Source organism: Trypanosoma rangeli (genome assembly GCF_003719475.1).
Source record: "Trypanosoma rangeli strain AM80 chromosome Unknown Tra_15.4_contig_00060, whole genome shotgun sequence".
Taxonomy (NCBI): domain Eukaryota; phylum Euglenozoa; class Kinetoplastea; order Trypanosomatida; family Trypanosomatidae; genus Trypanosoma; species Trypanosoma rangeli.
The window spans coordinates 37691-49305 of NW_021705804.1; the positions used below are offsets into that span (position 1 = coordinate 37691).

Sequence of the window (11615 nt, forward strand, 5' to 3'; positions counted from 1 at the left end):
TCACAACCCCCACAGCCACTATCACAACAATGTAGCCGCTGTTCTTATGAGTTGGGGTGACAGGAGGCGAGTAGGACGCGTTTAGCACGCCAAGCAGTTTGCCCTTGTTAGCGGCCGCCAGTGCCTGACAGGCGTGCGACACAGACTCGAAAAGAATCTGATCCCAAGTGTCAGCAAAGATGCTGCCGCCCACCATATTTATGCTTTTGTTGTTCCACACCACCTGGCGCAGCAGGGCTACGAGCTTCACAGGGGTGAGGGCAGTGCTCTCAACCTCGAAGTAGACGTCAATCCACACCACTAGCGCCGGCAAAGACGGGACCGTGGGTGTCACACTGTAGCGCTCACTCGCAGTGACGGTGCGCTCAGGCGAGGGCGGAAGCAACGTCGCACTGGAAGTCAAGGATCTAGAGACAGGGACTGCGGTAACCGTGGCACTAGACATGGCTGTGTCTAAGGCAGTGACAGTGACAGGGCCCATAGAAGCGGCAGCGTCATGCAGCGGAAGTGGCCTTGACGACTCCACAGCATCAGAGACGGCAGCATTCGACGCGGCAAATACGACGGTACCCAGCAGGATAACGATAAAGTGGGCAATCACACTTGCCATTATTAATAGGCCACCACGGTGAAGTATATATATATATATATACCGATGTATACAAATGTATACAGATGTATAGATATGGACCGGCCCGCAACAACGCTGACCAAACAAGTGTGAGAACAAAATAGGGAAATACCGCGTCCACCAACCGCGAAACTCCAATCGTCAGGCAGACCCACACCCACTGTGTGTGTGTGTGTAAGAGAGAGAGAGAGAGAGAGAAAGGAGGAAATTGAGGCATATGGATAAGAAAGAGGCAGGCAAAAAAGCGTAGAAGAGCCGCACTCCTCGCCCAAAGCCAGCGGCCACAAATAAACGGACAAATAGTAGTAGTAGTACAAGAAAAAACAAAAAAAACAAAAGAACACAATACAAATTCCTCTTCCCCACACGCTGTATGAGCGCATACATTACATACACGACACGCGTCTCTCATCGAGAGGCGGTAAAACAATAACAACAACAGTACAAATAACACCATGTTTTTTTTTATGAAATTGATTGAGAGGAATCGGATTAATCAACTTAACGGCGTTGACGGCAACTCGATCGAGGTTTGAAGAGAACTGAGATGTGAAGGCGGAGGACACGCCGCACCCTTACCACCCTCATCGCCATCGCCCTCCTTGTCTTCCTCGTCTGCATCTTCATCTTCATCCCTGACACTCTTGTCTTCCTCCTGATCAAGCGCAGAGTCATCACCCAGACATGGTGTTGCTCTCCGCAGAAGCACCGCACTGCGGAAACGATGCAAAACGGTTTGGAGTTTCACTCGGAAGTCCGCATCCGCCTTGACAACATCAATAGCCGTCAGCTGAGTCGCCTCCGCCACAAGTCGGTGCAGCGTCCCTTTAGGAATACCCCCGTCCAACTTACTGATAGTCTCCGTTATGTCGTGCAGTCGTACAGTAGTGGAGTCCTTTGATAGCAGTCGGATGCTCTCGACGACCTGCAGCGTAAACTCTTCGACCTCGTAGAGAAACTGTCTCCGCAGCATGTGGGCAAAATGACCACTTTCATTGAAAAGCACGTCGATAGGCACCCGTCCCGACCCCTCGCTGAGGCGCCAGAGGTACAACCGAAGCTCCAACATGTGCACATAGCTCTTCTCGGGCATGACAATCCTTAACGCGTTTTCAATAAACGCTGTTTCAATGGTTCCATCTACAAGGTGGGGAGAGTCCTGACACGCCCCCTCCAGCTCCTTAATGTCCTTCTGCCACGACAGCACCACATCCTCTGGCAGAAATGAACGCAGCACCAACAACATCGCACGACACTCAGGGTCGTCGAGATTTCTTTGACACACCGATAGAAGATTCAGTCCAATTTCCTCCGCCGCTTTCCCTGGCCCCACTTTTTTATGTAGCCACTCCATAAAGAACGATTTCAGCGGCACATGAAATTGCAACTGACGCAATGACCAAAACTCACGAAGCGCACTAACCACAACCTCCCTCGTCATGCGCAGGTTACGCACAGGGTGACACACCTTCAAGAAGGAGAGTGGATCATCTTCCCAATTCCCTGGAGGGAGAAGAAAATCCAACTTGTCAACTTCTTGCGCCGTGAGGTTCTCCTCTTGTAACCACGACTGAATAAGTTTACTACTAGTGTCCACTGTGGCTGCCACAGCCACCCCCGACTCCTCGTGAAAAACCGGACTCGCCTCTCCCTTGAGATGTTTATCCCCCTCACCTTTAAATGACTTCTTCGCCTCGGTTTTCTGCTGCTTCAACTGCTCATACGCAAGCAGCAAGTCATCAATCCGACGTTGAAGCGCAACAACGGATTGATCCGTGTCCTTCTCTGAATTAGCTAAACTAGTGGATGAGAACCCACGCTCACTGGCAATTGATTCATCTAGCTTCTTATACTTTGTCGTTCCTAAACTAAACATCACCTGCCGTACAAGCGTATGAATCCGCTTATCCGCCTCGTCAAGCTTTTCCCTCAGCAGGTTTATTTGGGCATTCAACCGACCTACCTCCCGTTCATCTGACTTGTGCAAATTTATAAGTTGGGCGTTGCGTGCCGTCTCTTCAACCATGGCGTCTTTTAAAAGCTTTGACGTCATCATGCTTTCATCAAACATTTTTTTCGTAGCTTTCACCTCAGCAGATAAATCACTATTGGATTTTTCAAGCATCGCCACCTGGTCTCGCAGGGAGTGAATCAGCCCCTGTGTGGCCTGCAATTGCGCTTGTTGATTACTGATGACAGTGGTAAGCCCTTCACGCTGACGCATAAGCTCCATTGTGTGGAAACTACGCTCGCTCTCGTTTTCTAAATTACGTGCCCGCAAGCGTCGCAGCTCACTCGTAGCTTCGTCAATGGTTGACTCGTATTCCTCGCGAATGAACGAGAGGACTCTTCTGTACTCCATAAAATGTTCAATTAAAACCGAAAATGCCTCTCGCACAATATGAAGTGTATCGGCATGCGTGCAGTCACGGTGTTCGTGAAGGTACAGTTGTTGCTCTTTCCTAATAAATGCCTCCAGCTGTAGCGCAAGCGGAGGATAAGATCCTCCCACGGAACGTTTATGCTTCGAGGGCCAGACCGAGAGTTGGGGGTAGGGGCCCAATGCCAGCGGAGGCAGTTCCCTGGGCTGCAGCGCTTTCAATGCCGCGCTCCGAGGAACCACCGAAAGCGGCAGCAACCTCGCTACTTTCCTTGCCTCTCCTGCCTCCCCACTGCCAGCAGCATGTTTCCGACTGCCGTGAAGCCGCTTACCAAACTCCACCTCCGTTTCAATGAACTTTGGGCCCATTCTAGTTTCCATCCTTTTCATGCCTGTGGAAGCGGTGGGGCGGAGAAAAAAAAAAAAAAAGAAATCGCCTCTTCGGCAGCTGCCACAAACCAGCAATAACACAAAAAAACCAACAACTCGACAGGTGTCGCAGGTACTGCATTGACTCGAGACACCTCTCACAGCTGCCTCTTTTTTGCTCCTTTCCTTTTGTTTTATATCAACAGATGCAACCAATTCACCGCCGCGTTGATTCTGGCGCTCCTCTCACCTCTTTTTCTGTGTGTGGGGAAAGCAAGAAGGTCTCACCATACTGCAGGAGCAAACTTCCTGCGTTTTTGTTTGATGTAGTCCCTCGATATCCGACGCGTGCCGAAGCCCATCTTTTGCGGCGTTGCCGATCCCTGATGGCGGCAATTCTTGGCACCGAGACCACGCCACGTCTTAAACTGGGGTGGAACAAACCGCTCGGCCTCTGACCGATCCGGCACGATCGACTTCACCTTCACAGCGTACTCAGGCCTAAACAAGGCGCCCCCGAGACGGTGTTTCTTCTCCTTCTGACTTGTCGCATGCTTGTGCGCCACACGAACCACGCGAACAGCATCCCACAGGCTTGGTGCGTCCTCAGCAAGGGCAGGATGCATCTCGAATACTTGTCGCAGCCCCAATACCAGTTGTGGGTCGCAGCGGCGACGATCACCAAACAAGTTCCGTGGAAGTTTCTCCGTTAACACCTTCACTAGAGCTGAACGCTCGGACAGCAGCCAGGCATCGTCGCCTTCGTGTTCCAAGACATCTATGACGCGCGTATGAATCCCAAGCACGCCTGCTAAGAGGTCTACAAACAGTTCAGTGGTCACGTGCATAGACTCAATCAGCCTTCGGAGGGAGACAAGGGTGTCGGCATTCATCACCCCCACAGTGGAGAGCGAGTGCATTAACCGCACGACATCGGCGGCATCGTGTTCACAGACCCCATCTATTGTCAGCCTTAACCGAGACTCCAACTCGCCACAAAGCACGTCCACAAGGTTTGGCTGGCTGGATAAAATCGTAGAGGAGGAAGGCTCCTTGACGGCGTCAAGTGCCTGCGGGTCCGCATCTACTCCTCCCGAGTACAATGCCACCTCTGTGAGACTAAAGTACCTTCGACCAAAGAGACGAATACCCTCGTACGCATCAACGACGCCGTGAAAGGACAAGTGGGGAGCACACTCCACACATCGTCCAAAAGCAATGGCCAGTAATTGCGGGTCATGCACGAACCCCTCGCGAAACGTCAGACAAAAGGCTGTCGCCGTGCAAGCAGCAAAATCCCGCATCAATCCCGTTTCTCCCTTTCCAACAAGCAAAGGCCAGTCCGCTTTGAAGACCTTCCAGAGACCCGTCAGCATTAGATCCTCATGGCGCACACCGTGCTGTGCAAACAGCTGGATGATAGTGACTGTGGAAGGAATATCCAGACGCCGCATTGCTGCCGCAGTGTCGGCAGCAAGGGAAGCCAGCTCCGACGGCTGAATAGTCGGGCAAAGCACCTTCCTTAGCACGGTAACCTCGGCGGGTGTTGATAGTACAATTTCTTTCCCTGCACATCGCAGCAAGAAACCCAAACGAAACATTCCGGCCCCCGCCCTAGCCTCATACGAAACCAACCAAACACCGAGAGACGCATGCACACACAAACACACACACACAAAACAACAACAACACACCAAATTAAATTTAAAAAGGGAAAGAAGACAACAATAAAAAAAAATCCCAAGGAATGTGCGTGGCTGTATGTCTATGTGCCCGTATTCATGTAAGACTGCGGCCATCGTTCGGCAACTCGGAAAAAAATGAGCTGACAAGACACATAATAGCTGTGAGAAGAAACGAAAGGCCTAACCAGACCCGTTACAAAGGAGCACAAACATGAGAAACGAACAAATAAATAAATGAGAAAAACACCTCGCTTCACAACACGAGTCGCATTGATTCCGTCAATAAAGGTGAGCCCTGAGCCATTAGAAGAAGTGGCTGAAACTGTGGCAGGTAGGCAAAGGGCACGCACTCCGTCAGTCGCATCACACAACTTAACGTATACATCATGTTTACTCGCGCCTTCTCAGCATCCGCAGCGGTAGTCTTACTGTTCGTTTCCAACACTGCCTTTAGTTTGGCATGCAAGGAGGTGAGCAAGGCGTCACTCCAGGGTAGATTGGGGTACGTTTTCACAAGCCGTACCAAAAGTGTTTTAGCCTGATTATTCAACCCCACATCCGTCTCACCCTTCTCCTGTGGACCGCAGGCATGAACCAGACACTGGAGAAGCTCTTCAAAACGCGCAAAAAATTCCAACACTGTTCCTCTGCGTTGCCGCCCTGTCTCCCTAAGCAGAATAGCAATACTCTCAAACGCCAGTCGCCGAACTTCTATTCCCTTGTCATCTCGATGCGTATATCCACCAAGATTGACGGTCAAAACAAGACTCAAATCTTCAACAAGTTCAGCAAGCACGTTGGGGTACACCACATCCCGCATGGTTGGGGTAAGCAAAAGCTGAGGCTGAGAAGACGCCACGCTTGCAAACAGTTGTAAGGCTGAGAGCCGAACATAAACGGAAGAGGTGCGTCTCAAATGTCGGAGTGACTCTTCAATAACGCCGGTCAGCTGAGGATTAATGTCTTCGCTTTTGCAGTGTGAGATAACGTAGCGCTGGGTGGATATGCACGTTGCTTTAACAAGTTCCGAGTCGCTGTTCAAGCAACGGCGTGTAATATCAATAAGATCCATCAGATCAAACGAGAGGAAGCTTCCAAGAACCGCGGCAGATGTTTCCACGTCATCCTCCAATACATTCTCCAAAAGACGTTCCATGACAAGTTTACAGAATGTATGTTCGCTGAAGGAGGATACCACCTGCGAGGCCGCTGTACTCGTCATTTCCCTGAGTAGCCGCCAATACAGCGACCGATCCTTCTGCCCCGTCACCGCGCACTCCACCACTTGCGTTACGAGTGAAATATTTTGTGGGTTTACCGCAGCCCGGCTAATCGACAACAACGCCAAACGACGTGCCGCTTCTGAACCTGCGCTGACAAAATTTTCCACCAGCCGCGCCCTCCACGTATCAGGGAGGGGCTGGGAACAGCCTGTTGTCCCCACACAGAGACAAACCATATCCTCGTTTTGAGCACAACAGGAGGAAATTTGATCCAGCAGCTCTCCATTGTCAAGGACAATGCCGCCCAAGAGCTCGCTATAAATGTCAGGAGAGGCAGAGGCTACTGTTCGCCTCAATACCGCCTCAAGCAGTGCGGGACGGTGTTGTGGTAGCTGCAAACAAATTGCATGGAAAAAGGTCACGGTGTTTGCTACAACCCGAGTCTGTAAGGGAGCAGCCGGGGTTATCACCGTTTCCAGGACACTCCAAACACCTGCAAGTATCACGCTTAGCATTTGCTCAATCACGTGCGGGTATTTCTTGCAAACCTCGGTTAACAGTTCTAAAGCGACCTCCAGGAGCACAACATTCTTGCTTGTGAAGGTGTCCCGCTCTACCATTTGCATCACATGATGCAGTGCTTCACTTGTGAGTTCTGATCCGTTTCTTAAAGTGTCCCTCACAACCCCAAAGATCACGTGCTGCTGTGGGCGAGGGCATTTTATGGTATACTTCACAATCCGCTCCAAGAGGTCGGCTGGCACGCGAATTGCGGTGGAGTTGCCAAGCACGGAGCCCAGCACCTCTAGCGCATTCCAGTTTGTCTCTGCAAGCAAAATCAATCGCTGTAAAATGTCGCACACGGCGTCCGTTGGAAGTGTTTCGAGAAGACTAGAAAGACACCTCCCTATGGCCGTCGTTGCGGCCTGGGACACCTCCACGTCCGTTAACTTCGTCTCTAGCAGAAAAAAACACAATGTCACACAACGATCAGTGCAGGAGGCGCCCGTGGTGAGGGCAACACGCGTCATTATCCTGAGCATGCGAAGCGCGCGGTCGCTAACGTTGTCAAGCTGGCCTTTACTAATCATGTAAAAAATGGTGTCAAAGAGTTTGGCTGCCATGAACGCCTTTTTAGGCTCCAGCAAGGTAGCGTCCATCACGCATTGCGACAACGTTATGACTTCTGAATTAAAGAGGCTCGTGCCATTCGTGTCCCTCACGACAAGTTCAGACACAACACGACACACCGCCTCGCCGATTTGAATAAGCGCGGCTCCATGCAGTTCAAACATGAGTTGCAGGGACTTTATAGCCGTTATACTCACCTTTTGACTGGAGCCACAAACACACGTTAATAAAGGTTCCACCACCTCCAGGAATATGGAGGGTACCTCACCGCCACACGGTTGCTGCGCAATAGCATTTACCAAGTGCAGATTGGCCAGTTGCACCTCCTCCACCCTGTCGTTCACTGCAGCAAAATCGGCTTTGCACAGGCGCCGAATCAAGGCCTCCGCGGTGGGTGACACTTGTATCAAGGAAGAAAGAAGTTTGGCAGCCCACATGCGTAACTTCCATGACATGTCCACCTCCTCTAGTTCCAAGTAATAATCTGCGTAGGTGTCCTCCGTCTCCGTCTCCGCCTCCACCTCGTCTTCTGCGTCCGCGCAATAGTTGGGGTCAAAACGCATCAACGAGATACAACAGTCAAAGATGTCGCCATGCAGGGCGGAGAGGTCACTCGGGTATTGACACACCATGGAATTCATGACACGCATCAACGCGTCACAGATATCGTCGTCGTCTGACGCGTATTCGTTCATGCGTCGTCGCATCTCCGTTAAAAGGACACGCATCACTGCACAGACGTCTGTCATCATGCGCAGAGGAGAATGTTTTACCAAAGCGTCGTACAAATGCAGGTGTGGCAGCAACCTTGCACTGGGGTCAGCCCTCTGAAGCCCGCGAATTGCCGTTTGACGGACATCATTAAATGCAGCTTCGCTTAAAAACGGCGACAGCAGCGAAAGACAGGCAATGACACAACGACAAGTGGAGCCTGTGCCGGAAAAATCCAGCAACGCCATCTTTGCTATGTCGTCACGCACTTCGCACGGATACGTACGCGCAAAAGGAACAATGAGTGCAATCATGGCATCGTACATTCCGCCCCTGCAAATATCCACGTTCTTGTCGTTCAGTTTGGCGAGAAGCGTTGTATTGATACGGTGTGCAACAGGCAGTAAACGCTGCCAAACATCCACATTCAACCGCGCCTTCTCCGCCACGGCCTCGCTGCAAAGCCCAACAGCAAACGCTGAACTCTCCAATAGCTCCGACGACCCCCTATCACCAAATTCCGTTCCCCGCAACGTAGCCGCAGCACACAAAAAGGAGAACAAGCGGATCTGCTGACGTTCACTGCAAACAAAGAAAAGTCGTGGTGCGACCTGAATGGCATTGTTGCGTACCTCCCTGTCGGGTTCGTCCTTGGTAAAGCAACGCAGCACCATCTCCAGCACCATGTCGCCGTCACTCTCACTCAGGTGAAACCCCGGTTCCCTCAGCGCCTGTTGCAGGTCAAACAAGGCCATTTCCCGTAAATCCTTATCTACATCCCTTATGTCCGACAAAAACTTTGCGGGATCAAAAACAACCATTTCCTACGCAACCGTGTGTACGTACTTGAATTGACCCCGCCGCAAAACAATATGAGATGAAGGCAAACAAATACAAGACAAAAAAGAAATTCATCCCATAGTGTGCAATGTGGGCAGTGCACCACGTAGAAGCACACGTATACCAAAACCTGGGATGTAAACAATAACGGTGGGAGCTAAATAATAATAATGATATTTTTTTTTTCTTCTGAAACGTCTTGTTACCGAACTATATATTTAATAGGTACCACCGAAAAAAAATAATAATAAAATAAATAAAAAATAAATAAAGTGAAAAGTCCATATTATGAATACCACGTTGCCAACCAACACACGCAAGAACACAACCCAAAATACATATACAAACAATAGCAACAACAACAATCTTCTGCAGCATTCAATTCTACCGCTCTTTATGTATTTCTTTCTTTCTTTTTCCCTTTCCCTCTCCGTGCATTTCTGCAAGAGTACACACCTGAAGGTGGGCTGCTCCGTTTCATTTCATATCCACAAGAAGAAAAACGCTACCACCAACACCACTTACACGTACCTTTTCGTTCATTCCACCCCCAACAACCAACCCTTGTAGGACGTATTACCCACCGCTCTGCCCTCCAACTACACAAACAAATTGAAAAGACGTATCACGATGACCGGGACGTATTATGAAGACACAAAATGACAGTCCTTGGTGAGGCACGCATCAGCCTGGTTCCCCCCGCACAAAAGGGGTTTCTAGTCGTCGGGGGGAAGACTGCCGTCAGTGCCTTCTAAACCGGGCTCTTTGAAAACGCCAAAGCAAGTTCTGAGATGAAGCAGTGGATGGGGTGACCAAAAAAAATTTTTTTTTTATTTGATTAGACTTATCAGTTTGAACGTTTTTTTTTTCCTCCTCCACGGGCTCCCTTCTCTTCTTAAGAAGAAGAAAAAGGCGTATACACATAAACATAGACACAAACACTAGAAATAATATCGAATCAGATCTTGCTGACCTCATACGCGCGCCCAATTTCTTCGGAAAGCTTCAGGATGAACTCGTGGGTGTTCAAGTAGTCACTGCGAGTGACGTGTTGCATCCCCTTTATGCAAATCGCAAGATCCTTCGTCATGAAACCGGCCTCAATAGTGGAAACAACCACCTTCTCCAGCAGCGTTGCAAAATTGACGAGCTTTCCGTTATTATCCAGCTTGCCGCGGTGAATGAGGCCTCGCGTCCAGGCAAAGATAGACGCCACCGGATTTGTACTCGTTTCCTCATTCCGCTGGTACTGCCGGTAGTGGCGAGTCACGGTCCCATGGGCCGCCTCAGCTTCCACAACTCGACCGTCCGGAGACATGAGAACTGAGGTCATGAGGCCAAGCGAGCCAAATCCTTGGGCAATGGAGTCAGATTGAACGTCACCATCGTAGTTTTTACAGGCCCACACATACCCACCCTCACTCTTCATGGCATACGCAACCATATCGTCAATGAGACGGTGCTCGTACCAAATCCCGGCCTCTTTAAACTTATGCACGTATGCCGTTGCGTACATTTCCGCAAAAATGTCCTTAAAACGGCCGTCGTAACGCTTTAAAATTGTGTTCTTCGTGGACAAGTAGAGGGGCCACCGCTTGGAAAGGGCGTACTCAAAGCAGCTCTTTGCAAAAGCCTTAATGCTTTCATCCGTGTTGTACATTCCCATCATAACACCGCCCGACTTGAAGTCGTACACCTTGTGCACCTGCGGTTCACCACCGTCTGCGGGAACAAAACGCATTTCAAAGGTTCCTGGCCTGTCCAAAACCACGTCGGTCGCCCTGTACTGGTCGCCAAACGCGTGACGCCCAATAACAATGGGGTACTTCCAGGTTGTCACCAGGCGCGGAATGTTCTTACACATAATAGGCTCACGAAAAACCGTGCCGCCCAAAATATTTCGAATTGTGCCATTTGGACTTTTCCACATTTGTTTAAGTTTAAACTCCTCCACGCGAGCCTCATCGGGGGTGATCGTGGCGCACTTGATGCCAACGCCGTGCTTCTGAATGGCGTGTGCGGCGTCAACGGTGATTTGGTCAGCTGTTTCGTCTCGGTTTTCCAATGAAAGGTCGTAATATTCAATGGGAATATCGAGAAAAGGGAGAATGAGCTTCTCCTTAATCAGCTTCCAAATCACGCGGGTCATCTCGTCCCCGTCAAGCTCCACGACGGTTCCAGTGACCTTGATTTTCTGCGACATCGTCCACTTGTGTGTTTTATTGTATTGTAAATACTTTGTTCAGTGTGGATATATATTAGTAAAGTAAATACACGGGGAATCACGGTTTATCTTTCTCCCTTCTTCACTCTTTTTTCAAGTTTCTCTTACTGGCGTTGTTATTTTTCGTGTTCTGCGGGCAGAAGCGGAGACACACACACACACACACAGAAGCAAACAAAAACAAAAACAAAAAAAACATTGATACAAGGACGTTTTAACATCGTGCAGCAAAGTGGGTGGGAATAAAACAGTGCGACGGCAGCAACTGGGACGTCCATGCACCCAGCCGTGCATCCGCGTGCGCACTCATGAGGCGTGCAAGGTGGCTATACGCAGCAGGAAGCAATTCAGACGTACAACATCCCATTAAACAAAACATATATATATATATATATATATATATATATATATATATATATAT

The 11615-nt window shown here is 49.9% G+C and overlaps 5 protein-coding genes across 5 annotated transcripts in view, besides 12 other annotated features; all 5 read right to left on the reverse strand.

The window, feature by feature from the left end:
* The window catches only part of TraAM80_02589 (uncharacterized protein), a gene marked incomplete at both ends in the record, with an annotated part of 774 nt that extends 164 nt beyond the window's left edge, over nucleotides 1-610 (reverse strand). Inside the window, one exon of the mRNA XM_029379588.1 lies at nucleotides 1-610. This exon is cut by the window's left edge and continues 164 nt beyond it. Coding sequence (XP_029240579.1) covers nucleotides 1-610 — 610 coding nt within the window.
* Nucleotides 611-634: 24 nt separating this feature from the next.
* Nucleotides 635-687: a microsatellite.
* A 121-nt stretch (nucleotides 688-808) lies between these two features.
* Nucleotides 809-835: a microsatellite.
* A 111-nt stretch (nucleotides 836-946) lies between these two features.
* Nucleotides 947-983: a sequence feature (A-rich).
* A 144-nt stretch (nucleotides 984-1127) lies between these two features.
* On the reverse strand, nucleotides 1128-3380 carry TraAM80_02590 (uncharacterized protein; the record flags this gene model as incomplete). Its single annotated transcript, XM_029379589.1, has 1 exon — nucleotides 1128-3380. The coding sequence occupies one exon, from the start codon at nucleotides 3378-3380 to the stop codon at nucleotides 1128-1130; it is 2253 nt and encodes a 750-aa protein (XP_029240580.1).
* Nucleotides 3381-3425: 45 nt separating this feature from the next.
* Nucleotides 3426-3444: a microsatellite.
* Nucleotides 3445-3664: 220 nt separating this feature from the next.
* TraAM80_02591 (putative NUDIX hydrolase) lies at nucleotides 3665-4981 on the reverse strand (the record flags this gene model as incomplete). Its single annotated transcript, XM_029379590.1, has 1 exon — nucleotides 3665-4981. One exon carries the CDS (start codon nucleotides 4979-4981, stop codon nucleotides 3665-3667), a length of 1317 nt encoding a protein of 438 aa, XP_029240581.1.
* Nucleotides 4982-5035: 54 nt separating this feature from the next.
* Nucleotides 5036-5074: a microsatellite.
* A 244-nt stretch (nucleotides 5075-5318) lies between these two features.
* On the reverse strand, nucleotides 5319-8951 carry TraAM80_02592 (uncharacterized protein; the record flags this gene model as incomplete). Its single annotated transcript, XM_029379591.1, has 1 exon — nucleotides 5319-8951. One exon carries the CDS (start codon nucleotides 8949-8951, stop codon nucleotides 5319-5321), a length of 3633 nt encoding a protein of 1210 aa, XP_029240582.1.
* A 253-nt stretch (nucleotides 8952-9204) lies between these two features.
* Nucleotides 9205-9242: a sequence feature (A-rich).
* A 32-nt stretch (nucleotides 9243-9274) lies between these two features.
* Nucleotides 9275-9335: a microsatellite.
* A 26-nt stretch (nucleotides 9336-9361) lies between these two features.
* Nucleotides 9362-9395: a microsatellite.
* Nucleotides 9396-9886: 491 nt separating this feature from the next.
* Nucleotides 9887-9921: a sequence feature (A-rich).
* Nucleotides 9922-9928: 7 nt separating this feature from the next.
* Nucleotides 9929-11173, reverse strand: TraAM80_02593 (isocitrate dehydrogenase; the record flags this gene model as incomplete). The annotated part of the gene is made up of 1 exon (XM_029379592.1): nucleotides 9929-11173. One exon carries the CDS (start codon nucleotides 11171-11173, stop codon nucleotides 9929-9931), a length of 1245 nt encoding a protein of 414 aa, XP_029240583.1.
* A 169-nt stretch (nucleotides 11174-11342) lies between these two features.
* Nucleotides 11343-11389: a microsatellite.
* Nucleotides 11367-11390: a microsatellite.
* A 181-nt stretch (nucleotides 11391-11571) lies between these two features.
* Nucleotides 11572-11615: a microsatellite.